Source organism: Argopecten irradians, chromosome 12 (assembly GCF_041381155.1).
Source record: "Argopecten irradians isolate NY chromosome 12, Ai_NY, whole genome shotgun sequence".
In the NCBI taxonomy this organism is placed as follows: domain Eukaryota; kingdom Metazoa; phylum Mollusca; class Bivalvia; order Pectinida; family Pectinidae; genus Argopecten; species Argopecten irradians.
This window is the reverse complement of record NC_091145.1, coordinates 35,481,808-35,508,435: the sequence shown is the minus strand read 5'-3', so window position 1 is coordinate 35,508,435 and position 26,628 is coordinate 35,481,808. Positions and strand designations below refer to the sequence as shown.

At 34.9% G+C, this 26,628-nt stretch overlaps 1 protein-coding gene across 1 annotated transcript in view; it reads left to right on the top strand.

The window, feature by feature from the left end:
• Positions 1–26,628, top strand: part of LOC138304780 (glutamine--tRNA ligase-like) — a 53,780-nt gene that overhangs the window by 16,340 nt on the left and 10,812 nt on the right. The window contains 20 exon segments of the mRNA XM_069245052.1: positions 2,392–2,467; positions 2,733–2,797; positions 3,128–3,187; positions 3,468–3,525; positions 3,917–3,988; positions 4,436–4,521; positions 4,992–5,078; positions 5,396–5,495; positions 5,683–5,870; positions 6,993–7,123; positions 7,537–7,629; positions 7,855–7,992; positions 8,296–8,383; positions 8,827–8,889; positions 8,990–9,012; positions 11,114–11,273; positions 11,529–11,621; positions 12,172–12,299; positions 18,128–18,194; positions 18,368–18,493. Of these exon segments, the coding sequence (XP_069101153.1) occupies positions 2,392–2,467; positions 2,733–2,797; positions 3,128–3,187; positions 3,468–3,525; positions 3,917–3,988; positions 4,436–4,521; positions 4,992–5,078; positions 5,396–5,495; positions 5,683–5,870; positions 6,993–7,123; positions 7,537–7,629; positions 7,855–7,992; positions 8,296–8,383; positions 8,827–8,889; positions 8,990–9,012; positions 11,114–11,273; positions 11,529–11,621; positions 12,172–12,299; positions 18,128–18,194; positions 18,368–18,493 (1,902 nt within the window).

Sequence of the window (26,628 nt, the reverse complement as noted above, 5' to 3'; positions counted from 1 at the left end):
GTTGTGAAAGGGGGTACTCAACTAGAACAGGAGAATAGAGTAGGCTATCACACCTGAACAGGTGGAGGAAGCTGTGAGTATCTGGTTTATTGTCTGTCCTTGTGGGATGGGGGTGTGGAAGGGGGTACTCAACTAGAACAGGAGAATAGAGTAGGCTATCACACCTGAACAGGTGGAGGAAGCTGTGAGTATCTGATTTATTGTCTGTCCTTGTGGGATGGGGCTGTGGAAGGGGGTACTCAACTAGAACAGGAGAATAGAGTAGGCTATCACACCTGAACAGGTGGAGGAAGCTGTGAGTATCTGATTTATAGTCTGTCCTTGTGGGATGGGGGTGTGGAAGGGGCTATTCAACTAGAACAGGAGAATAGAGTTGGCTATAATACCTAAACAGGTGGAGGAAGCTGTGAGTATCTGATTTATAGTCTGTCTGGGATCCTTGGGGGATGGGGGTGTGTCCTGATGGGGGTGGAAGGGGGTACTCAACTAGAACAGGAGAATAGAGTAGGCTATCACACCTGAACAGGTGGAGGAAGCTGTGAGTATCTGATTTATAGTCTGTCCTTGTGGGATGGGGGTGTGAAAGGGGGTACTCAACTAGAACAGGAGAATAGAGTGGGCTATCACACCTGAACAGGTGGAGGAAGCTGTGAGTATCTGATTTATAGTCTGTCCTTGTGGGATGGGGGTGTGGAAGGGGGTACTCAACTAGAACAGGAGAATAGAGTGGGCTATCACACCTGAACAGGTGGAGGAAGCTGTGAGTATCTGGTTTATTGTCTGTCCTTGTGGGATGGGGCTGTGGAAGGGGCTATATCAACTAGAACAGGAGAATAGAGTTGGCTATAACACCTAAACAGGTGGAGGAAGCTGTGAGTATCTGGTTTATTGTCTGTCCTTGGGGGATGGGGGTGTGGAAGGGGCTATTCAACTAGAACAGGAGAATAGAGTTGGCTATAATCCTGAACAGGTGGAGGAAGCTGTGAGTATCTGATTTATAGTCTGTCCTTGTGGGATGGGGCTGTGGAAGGGGGTACTCAACTAGAGCTAGAACAGAGAAATAGAGTTGGCTATAATACCTGAACAGGTGGAGGAAGCTGTGAGTATCTGGTTTATTGTCTGTCCTTGGGGGATGGGGGTGTGGAAGGGGCTATTCAACTAGAACAGGAGAATAGAGTGGGCTATCACACCTGAACAGGTGGAGGAAGCTGTGAGTATCTGGTTTATTGTCTGTCCTTGGGGGATGGGGGTGTGGAAGGGGCTATTCAACTAGAACAGGAGAATAGAGTTGGCTATAATACCTGAACAGGTGGAGGAAGCTGTGAGTATCTGGTTTATTGTCTGTCCTTGGGGGTGGGGGGTGTGGAAGGGGGTACTCAACTAGAACAGGAGAATAGAGTGGGCTATCACACCTGAACAGTTGGAGGAAGCTGTGAGTATCTGATTTATAGTCTGTCCTTGTGGGATGGGGGTTTGAAAGGGGGTACTCAACTAAAACAGGAGAATAGAGTGGGCTATCAAACCTGAACAGGTGGAGGAAGCTGTGAGTATCTGGTTTATTGTCTGTCCTTGTGGGATGGGGTTGTGGAAGGGGCTATTCAACTAGAACAGGAGAATAGAGTTGGCTATAACACCTAAACAGGTGGAGGAAGCTGTGAGTATCTGGTTTATTGTCTGTCCTTGGGGGATGGGGGTGTGGAAGGGGCTATTCAACTAGAACAGGAGAATAGAGTTGGCTATAATACCTGAACAGGTGGAGGAAGCTGTGAGTATCTGGTTTATTGTCTGTCCTTGGGGGATGGGGGTGTGGAAGGGGCTATTCAACTAGAACAGGAGAATAGAGTGGGCTATCACACCTGAACAGGTGGAGGAAGCTGTGAGTATCTGGTTTATTGTCTGTCCTTGGGGGATGGGGGTGTGGAAGGGGCTATTCAACTAGAACAGGAGAATACCGGGTAGAGTGGGCTATTCCACCTGAACTTGGTCAAATATCATTGACCAGGTAGTTCAAATCAGTAGAGCATCTGGCTAGTGTAAGCAGGTGCAGGGTTCGAGCCCCAATCTGCTATATTTATATAACTTTATTTTTTCCTCTCCTGTTACAAAATTTGGTGCTTACCAAATACTCACTACTGTTGTTGTATGTCATTGTCATGTATCTTCTATCAGTAGAGCACCTGTCTGGTATTCAGTGTCGTGTATCTTCAATTAGTAGAGAACCTGTCTAGTATTCAGAGGTAAAATATATAAGATTTCAAGATGCATTGTATAGGACTTGGTTGTCAGGTATTTCAAAATAACGTAGTCTGTATTGAGGAATTTCTACACCAACGATAACAATTTTCATTTAATGAGTCAAAACAACTAAACATGTTGCCTTTCTCACTACAGGTAGAAGAAGTGATGGAGAAATACAAATCAGAATTACTGGAGAAACGTTACAACTTCAGTACAGGCATTCTAATGGGTAAGCAGTTATATATGTGTATAGTTATAGTGGTTATAGGAGCGGTATTAAGCCTCAGGTATCATCATTGTAAGTGCATGCGGTAATTATCTCTGGATTCTCATAAACTTCAAAGTAATGATAAAGAAAAATAAATAAAAATATGTCTCTTGTGATTTCTCAAAATAAAATAACTTTATTTGAATAACCTACCAAGTATTTTAATTGATTTTTACTGAAATTACTACAATGCATAGATAATACAATGATTTGATATCCTTTCCAGGTGAGGCAAGGAATAAATTAAAGTTTGCTGATGGAAAAATGATAAAAAATGAAGTGGATATGCAGGTATTAAGAACTGTCTAATCCATGTTCATGGTTAATTTTGGTAGCCCACTTTCCTGCTAATATATCTTTGAATACCGATTTTTTTTTAAGATTTACATAAAACTTGATATGATGAGCACTCCATTAATTAAGATATAACCGTGACTTGACAATGAGGTAAATATCGATCTAGCCCAAAGTTTATGACAGTGTTCCATTAGCATACCTGTTACAGTACTCTTGTGAATTCTGCGTAAATTATAATGATTTGAAAGGGAAATTAAGCTTTAATGCTTTGTCTTGCTAAAACTACAGATGGTTTTCATTAACGCAAGTTGCCTTTGACCTTAGGTACTACATCTACTAGGGCCGAAGACAGAAGCAGACAGACAGAAACCAGCTACAAAGAAGGTATTATAAATTTAGCATTAACGAATTGTGAATGTAATGGTAAAGTTTTTAGAAAAAAAGCAATGTAATTTTGCACAGTAGTTAGATACTATTTATGTAACAAGGGTAGATAATTCAGGCAGAATAGGGTTACAGCATAGCTGTAGAAACAAATTTAACAAAAACTATACTGAAATATTTGTATGCCACTGTGCTTCATACACAGTGAAATATTACAGAAACACACACTTTACAAATCGTATTACACATTTTCCTAGACACTTTATGTGATTGTTTCCAGGTGGAAAAGACCAAACAGAATGAAGCCCAGGCTAAGGAGGCCCCCCAGACAGAAACCTGTAAGCTACATTAATTGATACGTTAGTTCTAGGATTGGGGTAGATTTTGTTTTGCAATTTCCCATTAAAAGCCAGGGATTTTTAAAGGAAATGCCATGTTTAGATCAAGGACAGCTGGTGTACTAGAGATTGTATAAAAGGGAATTAAAAAAGTTATACATTTTGATTCTAAGGACAAGATGTTAAAAATTTCCAATGGTAACAGTATACCCTATCCCTAATTTAAATAATTTTGAGACACAAGTGATTAAAAAAATACAGTTTGCTATCGAATATCACCCTGACATATCATGTATTTACTTCCCTTTGTCAGTTCCAGTTGAATTAGCAGTTAATTTAGTGATCGAATCCTTAAGACACGCATGTATTAAAATCTGTGTTTTCATTCCAGTCATGAACCCTGATGGATCAGTAAAGAGCTTTATGCAAGTAGCAGGAGAGGCCGTACACTTCCATAAAGTTGGTGAGTATAATATGTGTGTAACAATTCACTCTACAGAACTTCTGTACTTTATTTCTTCTCCCTTTCCTACCTTCTCCCGCTTCCAAAGAAAAAAAGAAAAAAAGGGAAGATTGCTACCATCTTAATGTAAATAACTCTTCATACAAGAAGTGGATAACTCTTATTACCAAAAATTGTTGTCAAAATATTTGCAGTGTACTTGTGTTTTTTGTTTGTTTTTTTTCCTGTATACTTTCACATAAAGTACATAACTTAGTCTTTTCTTGGGAACTATAATTGATTATTTGAAAACATAATATAAATCTTAAAATATAATTTTAAAATTAAAACAATCTTCATTTGTATTATTGTTTCTGCAATAAGTGATTTTGTGTTAAGTCAATGTGTACAGATTTTACATACATGTTGTATAAATACCTGATACACCTGTGTTACTCGTTACGACAGGTGAGAACTACAAAACTGATGGTTATGTGATCAATGAACACACCATGGACCGCCTGAAAAAACATGTGGAGGCCATTAATGGAAAGGTATCTCACTATGGTATATTGGACGCTGTTTCATTGTTAAACTCATTCACCCCTGTAACTTCATAATGAACTGTTCCAGCTTTAGTTTTAGAAGGGTTTAAATGTGTCTACAGGGGTCAGTGAGTTACAGAAAGAAAAAAAATCATATCTTTGCATAATATTTATTATCTATGTACTAATCTATACTAAGAATTAGACATTATTATCATGGCAGGTTATTGGACCTTATATCTTAGACTGCAGTACATACCATTAATTTAAAAGGCAAAATATCATATCCATTATTTCTAGAAAGATTTCAATGTGATACATGCAAATGCTGTTTCCAGAAAGCATGTGTAGAGAATGAATCACTATCAAGCGAAAGTATGTATGATTGTTTTGCTATTTCTGTTCTGAAGTATGTATGTACCTTTCTATATGTTGTGATGAAAATTAAATCCATTAAAATTTTTCATTTTCTGATAAAGGTTCACTCACGATTCCCACCAGAGCCCAATGGTATTCTCCACATAGGACATGCCAAGGCCATCAACTTCAACTTCGGATTTGCAAAGGTATTTCAATTAAGTTTTTGTGTTGCGAGACTGGACTTGATTGATAATAAGTGATAAGAAATCTCATTTTGTAGATGTTTTGTCCAGTTTTTAGAGGGTCCTTGTTTGTGAACTGCATTGATATATTGATTGATACATTTTCAACTCCTGTTGAAAATTTGGCAACTTTACAAAGCCTATTTCAAGCATTATGAGTATGACAGTTATATATAGATCGCCAGCCGAGGATTGTAAATAAAAACTGTTTCTGACGAGTATTAATTTTGTAATATATTAAATTTTGATGTTTCCATCACTAGTTGTATTGATGTTGACAGGCGATGGGTGGTAACACATATCTCCGGTACGATGATACAAACCCGGAGAAAGAAGAGGAGAAATTCTTTACAGCTATATTGGACATGGTTCAGTGGCTAGGTGAGATGTTACATTTAGTCATATCCTAAAAAAACTGGAGTTTGTGGTTTATTTATAACTATTGATATAAATGATTTTGTCGTTTATTTATAACTATTGATATAAGTGATTTTGTGGTTTATTTACAGTGTATAACCATTGATATAAATGATTTTGTGGTTTATTGACAACTGCTCGGTTTTACCAGGTTACCAGCCATTTAAGGTGACACATGCCTCGGACTACTTCCAGGAGTTGTATGACTTTGCTGTTGTCCTCATTAAGAAAGGGTTTGCCTATGTGTGTCACATGAAGTCGGAGGATATCAAGGGATTTAACCCCCCTGATTCTCCCTGGAGAGATCGGCCAAAGGAGGAATCTCTACAGCTGTTCGAGGTAAAACATACACTTCACAGAATGTAATTTACAATTTATTTCAAAGTTTGAATAGCATAATATAATATTCTCTTTAGTGTTTCAACATATTTCAAAATTAAACAAATTAAACCAAAATGGCAAAGGAATCATGAAAATAAACATCATCATTCTTTATTTCTCAAAAGTTGAGAGTACAGAGAAATGGAATAAAAAAATATATACATTGTATATATATTGGAGCGAACTTATTTACATTGAAAGTTCTCGGAACTACATGCACATTACTTTACATAGTAGTTAATATTTTTAGCCCACCATTTGATGATGTGGGCTATTCAAATTGTCTTTTGTCCAAAGTTCATCCTCTGTCCGTCCGTCTGTCCGTTAACAATTTTTGTTACCGCTATTTCTCAGAGAGAACTGATGAGCTCATTTTCAAATTTCATATGTAAAGGCTCCATATAGGCTCTAGATTTGCTTACTGCATTTTCAGGGTCAATTGGTTAACAAGATGGCTGACAGTCCACCATCTTGGATTTTTATAGTCATAGTTTGAAAAGCAGAGAAAAGATCCCACTTTAAATTGTCAGACATAATTGTCATTCTGTGTTGATTGGTGCCAAGATCCCTCTGGGATCTGTTGTGGTCTGTTGTGATAGTCTTAAACCCCTGAATACATTTTCATTACCTTCTCACTATGGTGACATTCAATAAAATTCAAGGGAAGATATACCTCACCAATGAATCACAGTCACTGATTGGTCGAGGGAAGTCACTTCTGAGGGTAACGAAACATTGTGTATCCCTTGTAACATCATGTTTCCCCATGCATAGCCCCTTGTACGTTTTGCAAGAGTTATTCTTTGTGTAGTAGAACTCTCCAAGGTGTTCATATAATAAAATAAAATGGATGACAGACGACACTTCTGTCTGTCTTTGACCGAGGAAATTAGTAATGTTCTTATGATAAAAGACACAAATATCACACATGTTCACACAATGTTTAATGTTTTATTTTTTCAGTATAATAAACAATTTATTGCCTGGTAGTAGGGAAACATGACAATATGTTTACCCAAGGCATGTTATATATCCCGAGTGCAAAATGCATAATATCAAATGAGCAGTTCTTGTCTACAGGATATGAAGGCTGGTAAAATAGGTGAAGGGGAGGCCACTCTCAGGATGAAGCATATATTGGAGGAGGGGAAGAAGGATCCTGTGGCCTATAGGATCAAGTTTACACCTCATCATAGAACTGGGGATAAGTGGTAAGTTTTGTTAGTGGGCGATGACGATGGAAATATTGGTAAATCAGTCAAGGGATAAATTTACAGGAAAATAGGTCATGGGTTAAAGTTACAGGTGTAACAGGAGAGGAGAAAATGTAGCGGCCAGACTAGGATTCGAACCCGGGAACATCCAACACTAGCCGAGTGCTCTACCGACTGAACTACCTGGTTACCGATGACCAAGCCAGTCCAATCCCGCTACACATAGGTCAAGGGTTAAAGTTACAGGAACACATGTAATACTTCATGTTTTGCCTATTCTTATCTGTAATTCTATTCATTATATAATTACACTATATTTTTTACTCTCAACAAACTTTTGATAGATTGAGTGCTTACTGTTTATTATAAAGGTACTTTAGAAATTGTTTACGGTACTGTTATGATTACAGGTGTATTTACCCTACCTATGACTTCACACATTGTCTGTGTGATTCCCTAGAGAACATCACACATTCACTCTGTACCAAGGAGTTCCAGTCCAGGTTTGTAGGCTCAATCAAATTACAGATTTAATGTACTCATTTACTTCAATGTAAATCTTGTGGATTTATTCAAATTACAATTAAAAAAAAATAATAGTTATATACTTCTAATATTAATCAATTCTTTATCTGGTTATCTGTTAATTAAGATGGAGAGAAAAATTTGTATTAAGGGAGATAATTGGTACCAGGGGAGACAACTCTTTGATATATATTGTATTTCAGACGGTCGTCCTACTACTGGCTCTGTAACATGGTGGATGCCTATTGTCCTGTACAGTGGGAATATGGCCGCCTCAATCTCAACTACACTGTCGTCTCAAAACGAAAAATTGGAAAGCTCATCACAGAAGGCATTGTCAGGTAAGACTATAATATCATTCAATGGAAAATTTCAAAGTATGAATTAAAAATATTATGTTTTCTTTGACATATCACTTAATCATACGGTTATTTCCTTTTGTTAACAGTATCATCAAACTTTCTTCAGCTAATGGTAGTATTTTGCTTTGCAATATTATGAAAATAGTAAAAAATTATTCGTTAATATATTACCTTTGCTGTCAATAAAATTTTAGTGCCATTTTGAAATGTTTATTAGATGTTACGAAAAATAAACAAAATCAAATGAAGACTATGTAATGTATTTATGTTGTGATTGTACAGAGATTGGGACGACCCTCGTCTGTTTACACTGACCGCCCTGAGAAGGAGAGGATTCCCACCTGAGGCCATCAACTACTTCTGTGCTAAGGTATAACATCATTTCAGGAACATCAGTTCCAGGTATTAATCAGGGAAAAAAACAGCAAAAATAAACTAAAAATAAAATAGAACAAATACTACTCCTATTTAGATGCAATTTAAATTGTGTACAGTACAAATTTGTCTATAGAATATGTGAACATAATCATATTTATGATACTGAATAATTTGCAAATTACATTTTCATTTCAATGAATGACTAATTGTTCTTTCATCAGTTGTAGCAACAAATACATTACATACAGTCAAATCTCATTTGATCAAGTTCACTTTGAGCTATTTTGTATTGGAATTAAGTAAACGTGAATATATAGTGAAAAGAAAAGTTTGGACCAAAGGAACAATTAAATAGGATCAGTTTGAGTTTACTGGTTTCACCTGTACTTGATGTGACCATTACTGTGTTGCTGAAGAGAGACATGTATGTTGTAGGTGGGTGTTACCATGTCCCAGACGACACTCCACCCGTCCATGTTAGATGCCTGTGTACGAGAGGTGACGGACGCCCCCAGGTAAGAAACTGGTCCTTCAGTAGCTCAATGTGACGGCCCCACTGGTCCTTCAGCCCCCCCCAGGTAAGAAACTGGTCCTTCAGTAGCTCAATGTGACGGCCCCCAGGTAAGAAACTGGTCCTTCAGTAGCAGAATCTTCTCTCAAAATATTATCACGTAGCTATGTGTAATCTGTGGTCATTGGAGAGTAGTGCTGCAACGGTACGCTTCCCCCACGATACGATATATATCGCGATACTTGTCTGACGATACGATACATATCACGGTATTTTTTACAATAATTAAAAGAGAGAGGATTTAAGAATGTACTTTCAGAAAAAAACATGGAAAGCTACCAAACATCATTATTTTAATATTAGTAAGCAGTGCCAACAGAATTAGGAGAGACTGAAATGTACAAGCTTGATAATTCATTAATCTGTATTAATTTGAATCCAAAAGTTTTGATAATTGTATTGTTATTTTAAAGTATTAAATAGGTTACTGTCCGTCTTAGTAAACACATGAATCAATCGCGGTGAATCGGAAAGATGATCACCGTTCAGACTCCTTATTATATTTTCAGTGTTTACATAACAATCTCGGTCATAAACAGCAGAGTGTCCAAATGAGCAAATGATCATGATAAAACTTCAACGTGCCGACCTGTAGTTGTTTGTAACATCGTACACAAGCCATGCTTTCCCACTTTAACATTTGGTCATATTTGGGAATTTGATCGGTATTGTTATTGATATGACGAAAGTTTGATAGTATTTCAAAGTTTAATGCAAGTATTAACTGCATTAAAACACCGTAGAAAGTATGTTTTGTAGCCACAGTAAAATATGAAACTTGCGGCTATACTGACTGCGTAAACAAAATTGCATCATGGCAGCCGAAATGTAAAGTTTCTTTAGATTGAATTAGAATCTACAACTACAGAAACGATGTGGATCAATGGCGAATATCTTTAGTAGAAAGTACTGCTAACCGTTCAAAAATTCCTGATTTTGCCCTATCCAGAAACTGTTGAGGCGTACTGTGATATAGGAAAAAAATACCTTGACCTGAACCGTGTAGTTTATACCGTGATATATCGTCCCACGGTTTATCATTGCAGCACTATTGGAGAGATAACCATTAACGTGACGCTACCCAATTTGGAACGCTACCAAAAATGAAACACTTTTAAAATATGTGATACAGAATTTTCAGTTTGCAATCTAAACTAACAATAACAGTCCTGAACAAAAAATAAGGTGCTGACTAATAACTGTGACTATTGTCATTTTCTTTCCAGTTGCTTATTATCTGTATTTAAAAATGAAAATAATGAAATTTTGAAAAACTCCGGGAAACGACGTTGTGCGACAACCCTAAAAACACCATATATTTTAAAATAAGGAAAGTAAATGCTGCATGGAACATTTTTGAAAGACATGTGACTTGAATAAACTAAAACATGTTTGAACTTTCTTTTAATGAATTGAAACATTTTTATCATGCCTGGGCATTTATTAATCAAACTTTATTTAGGAGGTGTACCATTTTGGGTACTCAAACCTGCTGAAACACAGGGCTGGACCGGGCATGCTTACAAGTTCTGTATTTATAGATATATGCACTGCTGACAAGTAAACAAATCATGAAATTAATAATAAAAACATCAACCACAAGTAAGAAATTTTTTACAATTATCTTCAAAAAGTGTTCCAATTTGGGTAGCGTCACGTTACATCAAAATCTATTCTGTATTTTATCTGCCCTTGCGGGTAGGTATTGATTGTGACATCATGTATTTACAAGCATTATAATTATAATTATGCCATGCTTTTCAGAAGAAACAATGTGAATTTTGCTCACAATTTGATGACATCACAATGTATACCTATACCTGCAAGGGAGGTTCTGTAATGGGCAAAGATGTTATAGAGCCACCCGTTTACTGTACTGTACACAAAAACCTCTGTTTAACATTGCAATAGACTTTGATATTGTATTTCTTTCTTTTAAAACCATCAATTCTGCCTTGCCTTGACTTTCACTTATGTTAACATATGGCTATATAAGTTGCATTAGTTAAAACTTAAGTTCAAGTTCAATTATCACAAGCAGAATTGCTACAGTTTAACCATAGTTCTTTTGCTGAAAAAATTACTTATGTACAACATAATAAATGATTTTCCTCGTAGATCTGTCTATTGATAGTTTTAATCTCTTTGTAGAGCTATGGCAGTTTTAGACCCTCTCAAAGTGACCATAACGAATCTCGGTGATGCCCCTAAGGAAGTCAGCGTCCCCAACTTCCCAGCAGACGAAGGGAAAGGCTGCCATAAAGTGCCTTTTGGAGCCACAGTATTTATAGAAAGAGACGACTTTAGGGAGGTAAGTAGTATCAACCGACTATATAGCTTGTGTCCCACTAAAATCTACCTTAAATATCTTTCTTCTGTGTCTATTAAATAGTGCAATTAGAATTTCAAAAGTTTGTAAAGATAAACATTCATGGAATATAAATGTAGATGTTAAATTGGCAGATATAAACTTTTGCGTATTTCATTGAATCACGAAATTCGCGAAGGTAAATCACACTCGTATAAAGTTGGTTTACAGTAATGAAGTTTTAATTGTACATTTCAGACAGCAGATAAAAACTACAAGCGGTTTTCTACAGACCAGCCAGTAGGACTGCGACACGCTGGATATGTTATAGCAGTAGAAAAAGTTATAAAGGTAAAATCAAATACATTTCCTGACCCACTATTAAAGTGCTCTACGTTTAAAATATCCACTTGTTCTCATGACAAATTACATATTTCCTTCCTGTGACTTCTTTATAATCTGTATAAAAAATCTAAGGTGGTATCGCCCAGCACAGCCAAAAGGCTTTGATAATTTTACCGGAATAGTCATTAAATACATGTGATGTTAATAATATCAGTTGTGTTAAAACAAGAAATTTGTTAATTTCATGTAAATTATTGCTAATTGCAGACATATCATACCTAGTCAGTATTTATACTGTATGTAATGGTTGTTTATTTTCTCCCCTTTGATACTAATTTGCGTGGAGGAAAGTTCGTGCATTTGTCAATTTCTGACATCATAACAAGTTGTACAGATTATCTTATACATGTATATATCATGCTTTTTCTATTATTCATGAATATTTTAGTTTGTGGAAATTTACTTGGCTGTGAATAAATTTTCAAAAAAATCAAAATTTCCTGAATAAAAGCAACTGTAGAGTATTCAATGTGTTGTGCCGATATCTGTTTACCAGGATGACGATGGGAATATATGTGAGGTATTAGCCACCTGTAAACGATCGACAGAGACAGACAAACCTAAAGGCTTTATCCACTGGGTGTGTGACCCGCTCGTTTGTGAAGTACGGTTGTATGAAATTCTGTAAGTATTCAGTGTAACAGGTTTATACACACATACATACTGTTTACGTTTGTATGAAATTCTGTAAGTATTCAGTGTAACAGGTTTATACACACATACATACTGTTTACGGTTGTATGAAATTCTGTAAGTATTCAGTGTAACAGGTTTATACACACATACATACTGTTTACGGTTGTATGAAATTCTGTAAGTATTTAGTGTAACAGGTTTATACACACATACATACTGTTTACGTTTGTATGAAATTCTGTAAGTATTCAGTGTAACAGGTTTATACACACATACATACTGTTTACGTTTGTATGAAATTCTGTAAGTATTTAGTGTAACAGGTTTATACACACATACATACTGTTTACGGTTGTATGAAATTCTGTAAGTATTCAGTGTAACAGGTTTATACACACATACATACTTGTTTACGGTTGTATGAAATTCTGTAAGTATTCAGTGTAACAGGTTTATACACACATACATACTGTTTACGGTTGTATGAAATTCTGTAAGTATTCAGTGTAACAGGTTTATACACACATACATACTGTTTACAGTTGTATGAAATTCTGTAAGTATTCAGTGTAACAGGTTTATACACACATACATACTGTTTACAGTTGTATGAAATTCTGTAAGTATTTAGTGTAACAGGTTTATACACACATACATACTGTTTTACGGTTGTATGAAATTCTGTAAGTATTCAGTGTAACAGGTTTATACACACATACATACTGTTTACGGTTGTATGAAATTCTGTAAGTATTCAGTGTAACAGGTTTATACACACATACATACTGTTTACGGTTGTATGAAATTCTGTAAGTATTCAGTGTAACAGGTTTATACACACATACATACTGTTTACGTTTGTATGAAATTCTGTAAGTATTTAGTGTAACAGGTTTATACACACATACATACTGTTTACGTTTGTATGAAATTCTGTAAGTATTTAGTGTAACAGGTTTATACACACATACATACTGTTTACGGTTGTATGAAATTCTGTAAGTATTCAGTGTAACAGGTTTATACACACATACATACTGTTTACGGTTGTATGAAATTCTGTAAGTATTTAGTGTAACAGGTTTATACACACATACATACTGTTTACGTTTGTATGAAATTCTGTAAGTATTTAGTGTAACAGGTTTATACACACATACATACTGTTTACGGTTGTATGAAATTCTGTAAGTATTCAGTGTAACAGGTTTATACACACATACATACTGTTTACGTTTGTATGAAATTCTGTAAGTATTCAGTGTAACAGGTTTATACACACATACATACTGTTTACGTTTGTATGAAATTCTGTAAGTATTTAGTGTAACAGGTTTATACACATACATACTGTTTACAGTTGTATGAAATTCTGTAAGTATTCAGTGTAACAGGTTTATACACACATACATACTGTTTACGGTTGTATGAAATTCTGTAAGTATTCAGTGTAACAGGTTTATACACACATACATACTGTTTACGTTTGTATGAAATTCTGTAAGTATTCAGTGTAACAGGTTTATACACACATACATACTGTTTACGGTTGTATGAAATTCTGTAAGTATTTGGTGTAACAGGTTTATACACACATACATACTGTTTACGTTTGTATGAAATTCTGTAAGTATTTAGTGTAACAGGTTTATACACACATACATACTGTTTACGTTTGTATGAAATTCTGTAAGTATTTGGTGTAACAGGTTTATACACACATACATACTGTTTACAGTTGTATGAAATTCTGTAAGTATTTAGTGTAACAGGTTTATACACACATACATACTGTTTAGTTGTATGAAATTCTGTAAGTATTTAGTGTAACAGGTTTATACACACATACATACTGTTTACGTTGTATGAAATTCTGTAAGTATTTAGTGTAACAGGTTTATACACACATACATACTGTTACGTTGTATGAAATTCTGTAAGTATTAGTGTAACAGGTTATACACACATACATACTGTTTATTGTATGAATTCTGTAAGTATTTAGTGTAACAGGTTTATACACACATACATACTGTTTACGTTGTATGAAATTCTGTAAGTATTAGTGTAACAGGTTTATACACACATACATACTGTTTACGTTGTTGAATTCTGTAGTATTAGTGTAACAGGTTTATACACACATACATACTGTTTACGTTGTATGAAATTCTGTAAGTATTTAGTGTAACAGGTTTATACACACATACATACTGTTTACAGTTGTATGAAATTCTGTAAGTATTCGTGTAACAGGTTTATACACACATACATACTGTTTACGTTTGTATGAAATTCTGTAAGTATTTAGTGTAACAGGTTTATACACACATACATACTGTTTACAGTGTTGAATTCTGTAAGTGTAAAATCTGTAAGTATGAATTCTGTAGTGTGTAACAGGTTTATACACACATACATACTGTTTACGTTGTATGAAATTCTGTAAGTATTTAGTGTAACAGGTTTATACACACATACACATACTGTTTACAGTTGTATGAAATTCTGTAAGTATTTAGTGTAACAGGTTTATACACACATACATACTGCTTATGGTTGTATGAAATTCTGTAAGTATTTAGTGTAACAGGTTTATACACACATACATACTGTTTACAGTTGTATGAAATTCTGTAAGTATTTAGTGTAACAGGTTTATACACACATACATACTGTTTACAGTTGTATGAAATTCTGTAAGTATTTAGTGTAACAGGTTTATACACACATACATACTGTTTACAGTTGTATGAAATTCTGTAAGTATTTAGTGTAACAGGTTTATACACACATACATACTGCTTATGGTTGTATGAAATTCTGTAAGTATTTAGTGTAACAGGTTTATACACACATACATACTGCTTATGGTTGTATGAAATTCTGTAAGTATTTAGTGTAACAGGTTTATACACACATACATACTGTTTACAGTTGTATGAAATTCTGTAAGTATTTAGTGTAACAGGTTTATACACACATACATACTGTTTACGTTTGTATGAAATTCTGTAAGTATTTGGTGTAACAGGTTTATACACACATACATACTGCTTATGGTTGTATGAAATTCTGTAAGTATTTAGTGTAACAGGTTTATACACACATACATACTGTTTACGTTTGTATGAAATTCTGTAAGTATTATTCAGTGTAACAGGTTTATACACACATACATACTGTTTACGTTGTATGAAATTCTGTAAGTATTTAGTGTAACAGGTTTATACACACATACATACTGTTTACGTTGTATGAAATTCTGTAAGTATTTGGTGTAACAGGTTTATACACACATACATACTGTTTACGTTTGTATGAAATTCTGTAAGTATTTAGTGTAACAGGTTTATACACACATACATACTGTTTACGGTTGTATGAAATTCTGTAAGTATTTGGTGTAACAGGTTTATACACACATACATACTGTTTACAGTTGTATGAAATTCTGTAAGTATTTAGTGTAACAGGTTTATACACACATACATACTGTTTACGTTGTATGAAATTCTGTAAGTATTTGGTGTAACAGGTTTATATACACACATACATACTGTTTACAGTTGTATGAAATTCTGTAAGTATTTAGTGTAACAGGTTTATACACACATACATACTGCTTATGGTTGTATGAAATTCTGTAAGTATTTAGTGTAACAGGTTTATACACACATACATACTGTTTACGTTTGTATGAAATTCTGTAAGTATTTAGTGTAACAGGTTTATACACACATACATACTGTTTACAGTTGTATGAAATTCTGTAAGTATTTAGTGTAACAGGTTTATACACACAATACATACTGCTTATGGTTGTATGAAATTCTGTAAGTATTTAGTGTAATAGGTTTATACACACATACATACTGTTTACGTTTGTATGAAATTCTGTAAGTATTTAGTGTAACAGGTTTATACACACATACATACTGCTTATGGTTGTATGAAATTCTGTAAGTATTTAGTGTAACAGGTTTATACACACATACATACTGTTTACGTTTGTATGAAATTCTGTAAGTATTTAGTGTAACAGGTTTATACACACATACATACTGCTTATGGTTGTATGAAATTCTGTAAGTATTTAGTGTAACAGGTTTATACACACATACATACTGTTTATGGTTGTATGAAATTCTGTAAGTATTTAGTGTAACAGGTTTATACACACATACATACTGCTTATGGTTGTATGAAATTCTGTAAGTATTTAGTGTAACAGGTTTATACACACATACATACTGTTTACAGTTGTATGAAATTCTGTAAGTATTTAGTGTAACAGGTTTATACACACATACATACTGCTTATGGTTGTATGAAATTCTGTAAGTATTTAGTGTAACAGGTTTATACACACATACATACTGTTTACAGTTGTATGAAATTCTGTAAGTATTTAGTGTAACAGGTTTATACACACATACATACTGTTTACGTTTGTATGAAATTCTGTAAGTATTTAGTGTAACAGGTTTATACACATACATACTGTTTACAGTTGTATGAAATTCTGTAAGTATTCAGTGTAACAGGTTTATACACACATACATACTGTTTACGGTTGTATGAAATTCTGTATGTATTCAGTGTAATAGGTTTATACACACATACATTCTGTTTACGGTTGTATGAAATTCTGTAAGTATTTGGTGTAACAGGTTTATACACACATACATACTGTTTACGTTTGTATGAAATTCTGTATGTATTCAGTGTAATAGGTTTATACACACATACATACTGTTTATGGTTGTATGAAGGTTTATACAGACATACATACTGTTTATGGTTGTATGAAATTCAAAAGTACAACTGATACTGATTTCTGCATTGATGTATGGTAGGATTATAATTACTGTATACCAACTTTCTTTTGTGTGCGATTTACTTTCAAGAATAATTTTGCAATCTCTGCTAAATAATATAAACATCGCTTATACAATAGGGATTACCATTAAACATTTAAATCCATGAATATTAGTCTTCATGAACTTGTATCAAAATAGAAATCACAAAATTTAGTAACTATGAAAGAACGGTAGTTTCCAGCATATTAAAAAATGCTTGATTTTGATAATTTTGTTTTGCTATAGAATTGTATTAAGATTGCTTAAAAAATTTTTTTAGAATTTCAAGAAGAGGTCAATTGTACTTTACAGAAGACATTGATTTATGCCTTGATATATGTTGGCATATGCTGTTATGAATATTGGCAATCATTTTAAGGGGTTTAAGAGGAACCAAAGAATGTTTTTTGTTTAAATTGTATTGGCATGGTTGAGCTATTAGGTCATAAAAGGCTGCCAGATGTGAGCTTTGCTGTTCTCAAACAGCTCTTGTTAGGATTTTAAAAGACCACAAAAGAATGTGTTGTAATCAATATGTATTTTTTCCTGAATTAGGAGGTTATCTTTGCCATCTCTTTCATACTTTTTTCTTGATCTGACTTCGTCTTTCATCTATTATAAATTCCTTTGGCACATCATATCACCTTTATGAGGGGCCGCGGTGGCCGAGTGGTTAAGATGTCTCGACAAATTACCACAAGCCCTCCACCTCTGGGTCGCGAGTTCGAATCCCATGTGGGGCAGTTGCCAGGTACTGACCGCTGGTCGGTGGTTTTTCTTTGGGTTCTCCAGCTTTTCTCCACCAACAAACCTGGCACGTCCTTAAATAACCCTGGCTGTAAATAGGACGTTAAACTAATAAAACAAACCTTTAAGGCTTTAAAAGTTAGATTTTAAAAGGAGTAACTTCCCTTTAATCATTTTATCTGGTTAACAGAAGAATATTTTTTGCAGGTTTAACCATAAAAATCCTGAGGATAAGAATGTTGTTCCTGGAGGATTTATTACAGATACCAACAAGGTAATTATGTTTTCATTTCTTTTCTTTTTAACCCATTGTCAGTAAAATTTATCTCAATTTAACAAGAGTAGACAAAACTGTTATAAATTAAGTAAAAAGTCAATGGAGAAAAAATTATAACAAAAACCCCAAAAAATATTTGAAAATGTAATACAGTTGTATTTTTCTTTCAGAATTCTATGCAGGTTATACCTCATGCGTATGTGGATGTTTCGGTGAAGGGTGCTAAGGTCTACAACAGATTCCAGTTTGAACGTGTAGGATTTTTCACAGTGGACAAAGATACTACATCAACTAAGGTAAGAGATTTCATTTTAATGACTTGGTATGTAAACAGGATTTCTGATGATGGCCATGGATGTCTTATAAAAGGACATCAGAGAATTAGTGTCTTACAGATTTTAGCCTCCGTTAAACCTGTTTTGCATGTTTGTATATCACTTCTTTTGTCCCTGACAATATGGTTACTTGTGTCTATAAAAGGTACACCTTTGTTTGATCACTACAGAAGGTACAACTTTGTTTGGCCACTACAGAAGGTACACCTTTGTTTGACCACTATAGAAGGTACACATTTGTTTGACCACTACAGAAGGTACACCTTTGTTTGACCACTACAGAAGGTACACCTTTGTTTGACCACTACAGAAGGTACACCTTTGTTTGACCACTATAGCAGGTACACCTTTGTTTGACCACTACAGAAGGTACACCTTTGTTTGACCACATTAGAAGGTACACCATTGTTTGATCACTACAGAAGGTACACCTTTGTTTGACCACTACAGAAGGTACACCTTTGTTTGACCACTACAGAAGGTACACCTTAGTTTGACCACTACAGAATGTACACCTTTGTTTGACCACTACAGAATGTACACCTTTGTTTGACCACTACAGAAGGTACACCTTTGTTTGACCTCTATAGAAGGTACACCTTTGTTTGACCACTACAGAATGTACACCTTTGTTTGACCACTATAGAAGGTACACCTTTGTTTGACCACTACAGAAGGTACACCTTAGTTTGACCACTACAGAAGTTACACCTTTGTTTGACCACTACAGAAGGTACACCTTTGTTTGACCACTACAGAAGGTACACCTTTGTTTGACCACTACAGAAGGTACACCTTTGTTTGACCACTACAGATCTAGAAGGTACACCTTTGTTTTTGTTTGACCACTACAGAAGGTACACCTTTGTTTGACCTGTATAGAAGGTACAACTTTGTCTGACCACTACAGTAGGTACACCTTTGTTTGACCACTATAGAAGGTACACCTTTGTTTTTGTTTGACCACTACAGAAGGTACACCTTTGTTTGACCACTATAGAAGGTACACCGTTGTTTGACCACTACAGAAGGTACACCTTTGTTTGACCACTATAGAAGGTACACCTTTGTTTGATCACTACAGAAGGTACACCTGTGTTTGACCACTACAGAATGTACACCTTTGTTTGACCACTACAGAAGGTACACCTTTGTTTGACCACTACAGAAGGTACACCTTAGTTTGACCACTACAGAAGGTACACCTTTGTTTGACCACTACAGAAGGTACACCTTTGTTTGACCACTACAGAAGGTACACCTTTGTTTGACCACTACAGAAGGTACACCTTTGTTTGACCACTACAGAAGGTACACCTTTGTTTGACCACTACAGAAGGTACACCTTTGTTTGACCACTATAGAAGGTACACCTTTGTTTTTGTTTGACCACTACAGAAGGTACACCTTTGTTTGACCACTATAGAAGGTACACCTTTGTCTGACCACTACAGAAGGTACACCTTTGTTTGACCACTATAGAAGGTACACCTTTGTTTTTGTTTGACCACTACAGAAGGTACACCTTTGTTTGACCACTATAGAAGGTACACCGTTGTTTGACCACTACAGAAGGTACACCTTTGTTTGACCACTACAGAAGGTACACCTTTGTTTGACCACTACAGAATGTACATATTTGTTTGACCAGTTTGACTTTACAAAAGTTTGAGATGGACAGATTTTAGTATGGGACTCCCAAACTGCAAAGTTTGGTGTTGGAGGGACTCTCTAATTAGTAAATAAAAAAGGAGGGAATATACCTTGGTTAAAAAGAAAATGGCCACCACTGCCGCCATCTTGAAAATGCATTATGATAAACGTCTTCTTCAGGTGTGATTTAGCTGAAACTTTTCTGAAATGATTCTGACATGATTCCGACCAAGTGTTTTAATTTGTTGGGTCATTCCAAAATCAAAGTATACCAAATTGAAAATTTATTTTGAAATTCTCAAGTTCTATTCGGGCAATTTACATGTAGCTGAACCTTGCCTGAAATTAGATTAGATTAAATCATACATTAAATAAACATCCTGTGTAAAACCTGCATGCATACAACAAACTTCCTAACGGCTCTATATTTCTTAATTGAATTCTTGAATTTAGAAATGACATTGACATATATAATGTCGCTGAAGTAAGAGGTTTCCTCATTAAATGGGAAGGCTGCTGCCCCCTCTGTTGATTATCTAGCTATTACAATGTTTACTGATTTCACTTAGTCACACTCCAAGACACATTTAGGCCCGTCTAATTCAAAGACTAGAACAGTTCATTATGGAATTTTAGGGATGAATGTGTTATCTCCATTCATCATTATATAAAGGTTTACTCATTTTATCATTTACCATGTATGTCCACTATCAAGAGTTTCCCTCATTTATAAAAGCAATAGTTCATTTATTGATAACCCATTGCATCATTAAAGATGCTCCACCGCAGACAGAGCATAAATGATATTTATCATTTGAACAATAATTGGTATTTATGTCTAAATAACACAAAAAATAATATAAAATAATTTATTTTGTTTTTGTTGCATTCAGAATCAGAACTTCATTCCATTTAGGACATAGTGTCATGGAATTTTTTCAGGATGCAATAAATTGTTTTTAATATTTTTATCTTGAAATAAGATTAGAAGCTCAAACTTTTCAATGGTGGTATTGGTGTAAAGTAGGTAACTTTGGTAACTGAAGAAAAAATACTAATTCGTCTGCTCCTATGTTTCATACAGAAAAAATGCCATTTGTCAGCGGTGGAGCATCTTTAAAGAAACAATAGTTCATTTAATTGATAACTCGTTGCATCATTTAGCATTTCCAATTAAACTGCAAATTTGATTGTCATTGACTCATTGCATTAAGCCATCAATTGTGCAATTTAGTGATACTCTTGGGCAGTGCCTTGTCACGACTGTTAGAAGATAAAAAGAAGTTTGAGACAGAAGACAGTTGATGTGATGGTCTTACTAATCGGATGAATAGGCATACAATGGGACATCAGAGAAATAGAAAGTTGAAATCTATTGAACCTTTGTGATACATGTAGCCATTAAATACAGAACTATTGTAAACACTTTGTGTGAAATTGTCCAGAGAGTGCATTGTTTGTTTAATTGTTCGAGCTATTGTTGACTGTGTTGTTCAGGTATACAGCAGTACTCGCTGGTGCAGTAATGTTGTTCTTTGTGACTGGTTCCTTTGTTGATGCCTGTTGATATTGGTTGTTTCCTGCATAGTGTGTGTTCCATTGTTATATAACATCCATATCCGAACATCCTCAGAGAGGGTTCTGAGTCAGTGGAGATAAAGTCCATTGACTTGCTTCAGAATCTCCTGTTATACTCTGTTTGGACATTTAAACTTTAGAGGTCTCAGTTTCTGATACTTATCACTGTCTAGATCTTAAAACATCCCACATCTTTGTCTAGGTGTTGTGAGGTCACCTGTATAAAGCTATAATGTTACCTGTACTTTTAATTACAATTGTTGCATATATATACCTGTATGCCAGAAGACAAAGCACTTGATACCAATATACAAATACATTTGATTTCATTTATTGAGATCATGAAATGACTGCCAAGTGACATATTATTGATAAATAAAGATACAGTAGAGCAACAAAGTACCAGGGGTCTGATTCAGTTTTCTCCCAAGCATGATATAAACTCATTCACCCCTAAAGACACATTTAGACTTGCCTGAATTCAAAGACCAGACCAGTCCATTATGAAATTTCAGGGATGAATAAATTAAGTGAGATATTATCACTGAATATTCCTCATGTTGTTCTGACTCTAATCTCAGTCTGAGAACAATTTTTTTTCTCATAAATATGGAAGGTATCTTTACAAAATTTGCTGTATGCTTACATAACCTGAAGCTTAGAAGCAATGATCTGCTGTTAAGTCAGTGATAGGTGTCAGCAGTGTGTGATTCAGAGATGTATGTGCCAATATGATTGGTCTAGATATTCAGTAATTTGTATACCAATGTGATTGGTCTAAATACTCAGTGATATATACTAATGTGATTGGTCTAAACATTCAGAAATGTATACCAATGTGATTGGTCTAAATATTCAGAAATGTATACCAATGTGATTGGTCTAAACATTTAGAGATATGTGCCTTTATGATGGCACCATTCCTTCATCTTTAAATTATCAACAAGAAAAATTTAAAAATTACAAAAGGATAAAATAAAGATATAATATCAAAGTTAATGATCATAACATCGCCCCTATCAATACCACACAGAGATTCGGATGTTTGACTGACTTGTATTTGTATATTAAATGTCAACCTTTGATGTTATCAATTGTTTATGAGAGAGTAAACATGCATGTAAATTTGATAAGTCAGATTGTCAGAACTGACAAATACCTAGATTTTATTTCAAGGCTTGTAGACAAAGTGTATGAATAACGTTGATTTCAATGGAAAAAGCAAAACGGTAATCTGTATTGATTATATAGAGTGGCCCCATATTCCTTGGCAGGACTGTAATAAACAAGGCTGATCTTGTATCTACAGGTGTAGATGGGTTATATTTACAGGTTACAGGAGGCTTGCTCTGACAATAGGGGTACTACCATAGCAGACATCAGCATATTGGTGTGACTGTTGCTGTGTCATAATCTGATTTATGATGGCAGAATGTTAGGGGTTAAAAATGATACTACACAACCCTAGCTCCTAAACAGGAAACAGGGCTGACTCAAGGTCAGCTCAAGGTCACTATCCCTGGTCCTGGTCTGCATCTAACTTATTTATACCTCCCAGATATTTATGATGGTTGTCATAAGCAACAGTTAGAGTCGTTGGTTTTGATATGAGCCGTGGCATAAAAAGATTTATTTATTCATAAACAGCATGTTTTCATGTTATCTTCTAGATCTAGAATTCAGAACCTCTGTATAATAAACATGCACATTTCTCTAAGTAAGAAAGACAGTCGATAGCTGTGCCCTAGAATCTTTCTATTTCTCGTGCCCTACCATGAAATGGAAGGATACAATCTTGTCTTCTCTTCAAATTATAGTTGATATTTTGTACAAATTCTGCTGTTTTCCTTCTTTCAGATAATAATAGACTTTATTTAAACTTGATTACATGTTGAGCCTGTCTTACACATGGTCAAGATAGATATAAGATATACTCTTTCATTTCATCTCAGGATATTTTATTGTAAGATGTTAATACAATATACTTCATATGAAGGAAAGGAATATTCTACCCGAGGGTCACAAAATGTTCTACAAGCCTCGGCTTTTTAGAATTAAGCAAAGGTTGAGACTTTGGTGGGAATCAGTTGTGGACAAAAAGAAAACTCTAAAAAGAGTCAGCCTTATTTTAACTCTTTCTGTACTCATAGCTCATTAATCATTCACAGTAAACATGCAATAATGACTTCTTTCTTTTGAGTCACATTATTACGTCGTGATTCACATTTAAGAGACTCACAAGTTCATGTAATATTGGATACAATACCTGGCAATGTTATTTTTTGGATCATGCAGATAAAAAACATCATTAAATGAATGGGATGGGGGAGGCGTTTAACTCAACTCCTTTTCCAGATTCCAGAAGAGGGGACAGCCTCTTATAGGGGTGATGGGTGCTAATTACGGTGAATAGAGTACAGTATACAGGGAATAAAGAAGTTACTCAACACATTCTTTATATTCTGAGAGATCCCCGATCCCTGCAGTGCAGTGTAAATCAAGTAACAACATTTCTCACTCAAACTCTTTCTGATAATTGTTGTTTTCAACATAGAATAAACGAGAAAATAATTTCTAACCACAGAAAAGAAACAAATACATTTCAGTAATTTACAGAGCCTGCTCTTCACACGTCATCGTGTAGAACTTGACTAAAGTCAACATAAATTTAGGGAGATTCCTGGCAATCCCAAGTACATTATTCTTTGTATAAGTACATAAGTTGCTTGTACTTTTAAATCTTCATGTTACTAAAGCTTTTTCACTTTTTGCTGATAAAAAATCGGAGGAGGACGCTTCTGTCAGCGATGTTTTAATGGTTTCATAGAAGCCGGTACACGTGGCATTGGGTACAGATTCTGCAGCACTGCTATACTGTGCAGTAACCATCAATGACGCTGGACGGCTAACGATGTTTGTTTGAAATACGGATAGCATGTAATGAGTATAAACCTATAATGGGATGATGTATAGGAGTTTGGATTTAACAGTAGAAACTTGGAGTTAGAATCAAAGGGAAGCTCATCAACTAGAGAGCATTGGTGTTTTCCTCTCAGCATGTAATGTGTATGTACCTGTGTAAGCCAGAAAGGTCTTTGGTGTCCCAGCAGCCTTGCTGTAATATAGCAGTCTACCCATACATCAAATATTTTAACTCAATTCTTTTTTCAATTTATGAAATATATCACTATGGCTACACAAGAACATTCAATAAAACTTGGTATGCAAACAAAATCCCTTAATCAGCCTTCCAATTTAGTTGTTTGTCTCTGGCCTTAAATAATATTTCATTATTATTTTAGAAATGTTTCTTAGATTGTATTTCTTTCGGCTGTTTTTAGTATGGAGGATATCTTAAGATGCACATTTTTCGTATCTTTCTGTCAGATCATCCTGCACTATCAACCTGCTTCTTTTTCATCAGACATTTAGAGGCTATTGACATAATCAAAGCTGTGAGGGGCTGTAGATAAGTTTTATAGAATTAGCAATCATACATGGCATGCAATGCTTCAGATGATTCCATAGATTATACGGTACCAGTCAGAAAATTGTCTGCTGTGTGTCTTGTTCTAGGGTCTATATATTACGTATATCCTGGTTGTGTGGGCCTTATTGTTCTGGATCTGGCCTATCATTACTTAGATCATTCCCTCCCTATATCTCTGGTCAGGGCTTTATGTCATTTTACATATATAAAATCTCCAGACACTGTCTGAGTCCAAGGTCAAGGTCAGTAATAGGTATGTCACTCTTTATGGAGATGTTGCCAAGGGTGAATGGATCTATTTATAGCATTGTCAAGGTCGCGTCCCAGTACGTTTTCTATCAATTTGTAAGATACTTGGCCTCCAGTCAACTAATCTTTTTAGAGTGTTTTTCCTGTTCAAACCTTGTTTTATAAACTAATCTTTATTCTGTAGATAGAGAAACCAATATTTTATGATAAGGAATCGGAGATGAATTTTTACCACTTTGCTTTATTTAAATTATGATCACTACCCAGCAAAAAGGCTGAAGATAATAGGTTAAATCAAACAAGATCTGGTAGTGGAGGTGAGCTAGAATACCTGGCTGACCTTGTGCAGCTTTCTTCATCAACCTTAACTTTAAGGAATTACTCGACAGGAAAGCATTTTAAAAATAGTAGGGAAATCTCAGATTAGGTTCTATAATGCTCTGAAAGTTTTAATTGACAGATTTCCTTAAAGTTAAAGCCACACTATATGTAACTATCAACAAAACGTCAAGTTAGATTCTAATCTTATATTGTTAGTATTTGTAGATGTAGTTGAAGTTATGTTATATAAAAGAATATTTATAATGATTTTTTAATAACTTTGGTACAGCAGTTGTTGAAAGTCAATACTTGTAAACATGCCTTCATTTTAAACTAGTCACCATAGAAGTTACGATTATTGCTGAACGGAAGTCGGAAAGTTCTCATGACCTGCTCTCGGAAGAGTTCGGACAGACATTACGTAGTTACGGCAGTCACATGACGTTCTCGACAACTAAGTTACAATGTCGGTTAACTTCAGCTTGTTTGACTAAATCGGATCCCACCTAGCGATGTTCAATATTTATTTGATTTTATCAAAAGTTTCGGAATCATTATCGCTCATCTTGACTTCAATTTAGTCCTATCTCTGCTTGATTTACAACAGGATTTGTTTTTCAACATTCTTCTAAATTATGAAAAAAATAAGACAGATATAGATATGATGAAACTGGACCCTAGAGTTTCGCGGGCCTTGACTTTGAGAAAAATAGATGAATCACTATGGCCACCATTATACAGTGTCACATATACACTGTTAGAAAGATTTATTTCAATCAGATGTGAAACATTACTATTCAAAGTA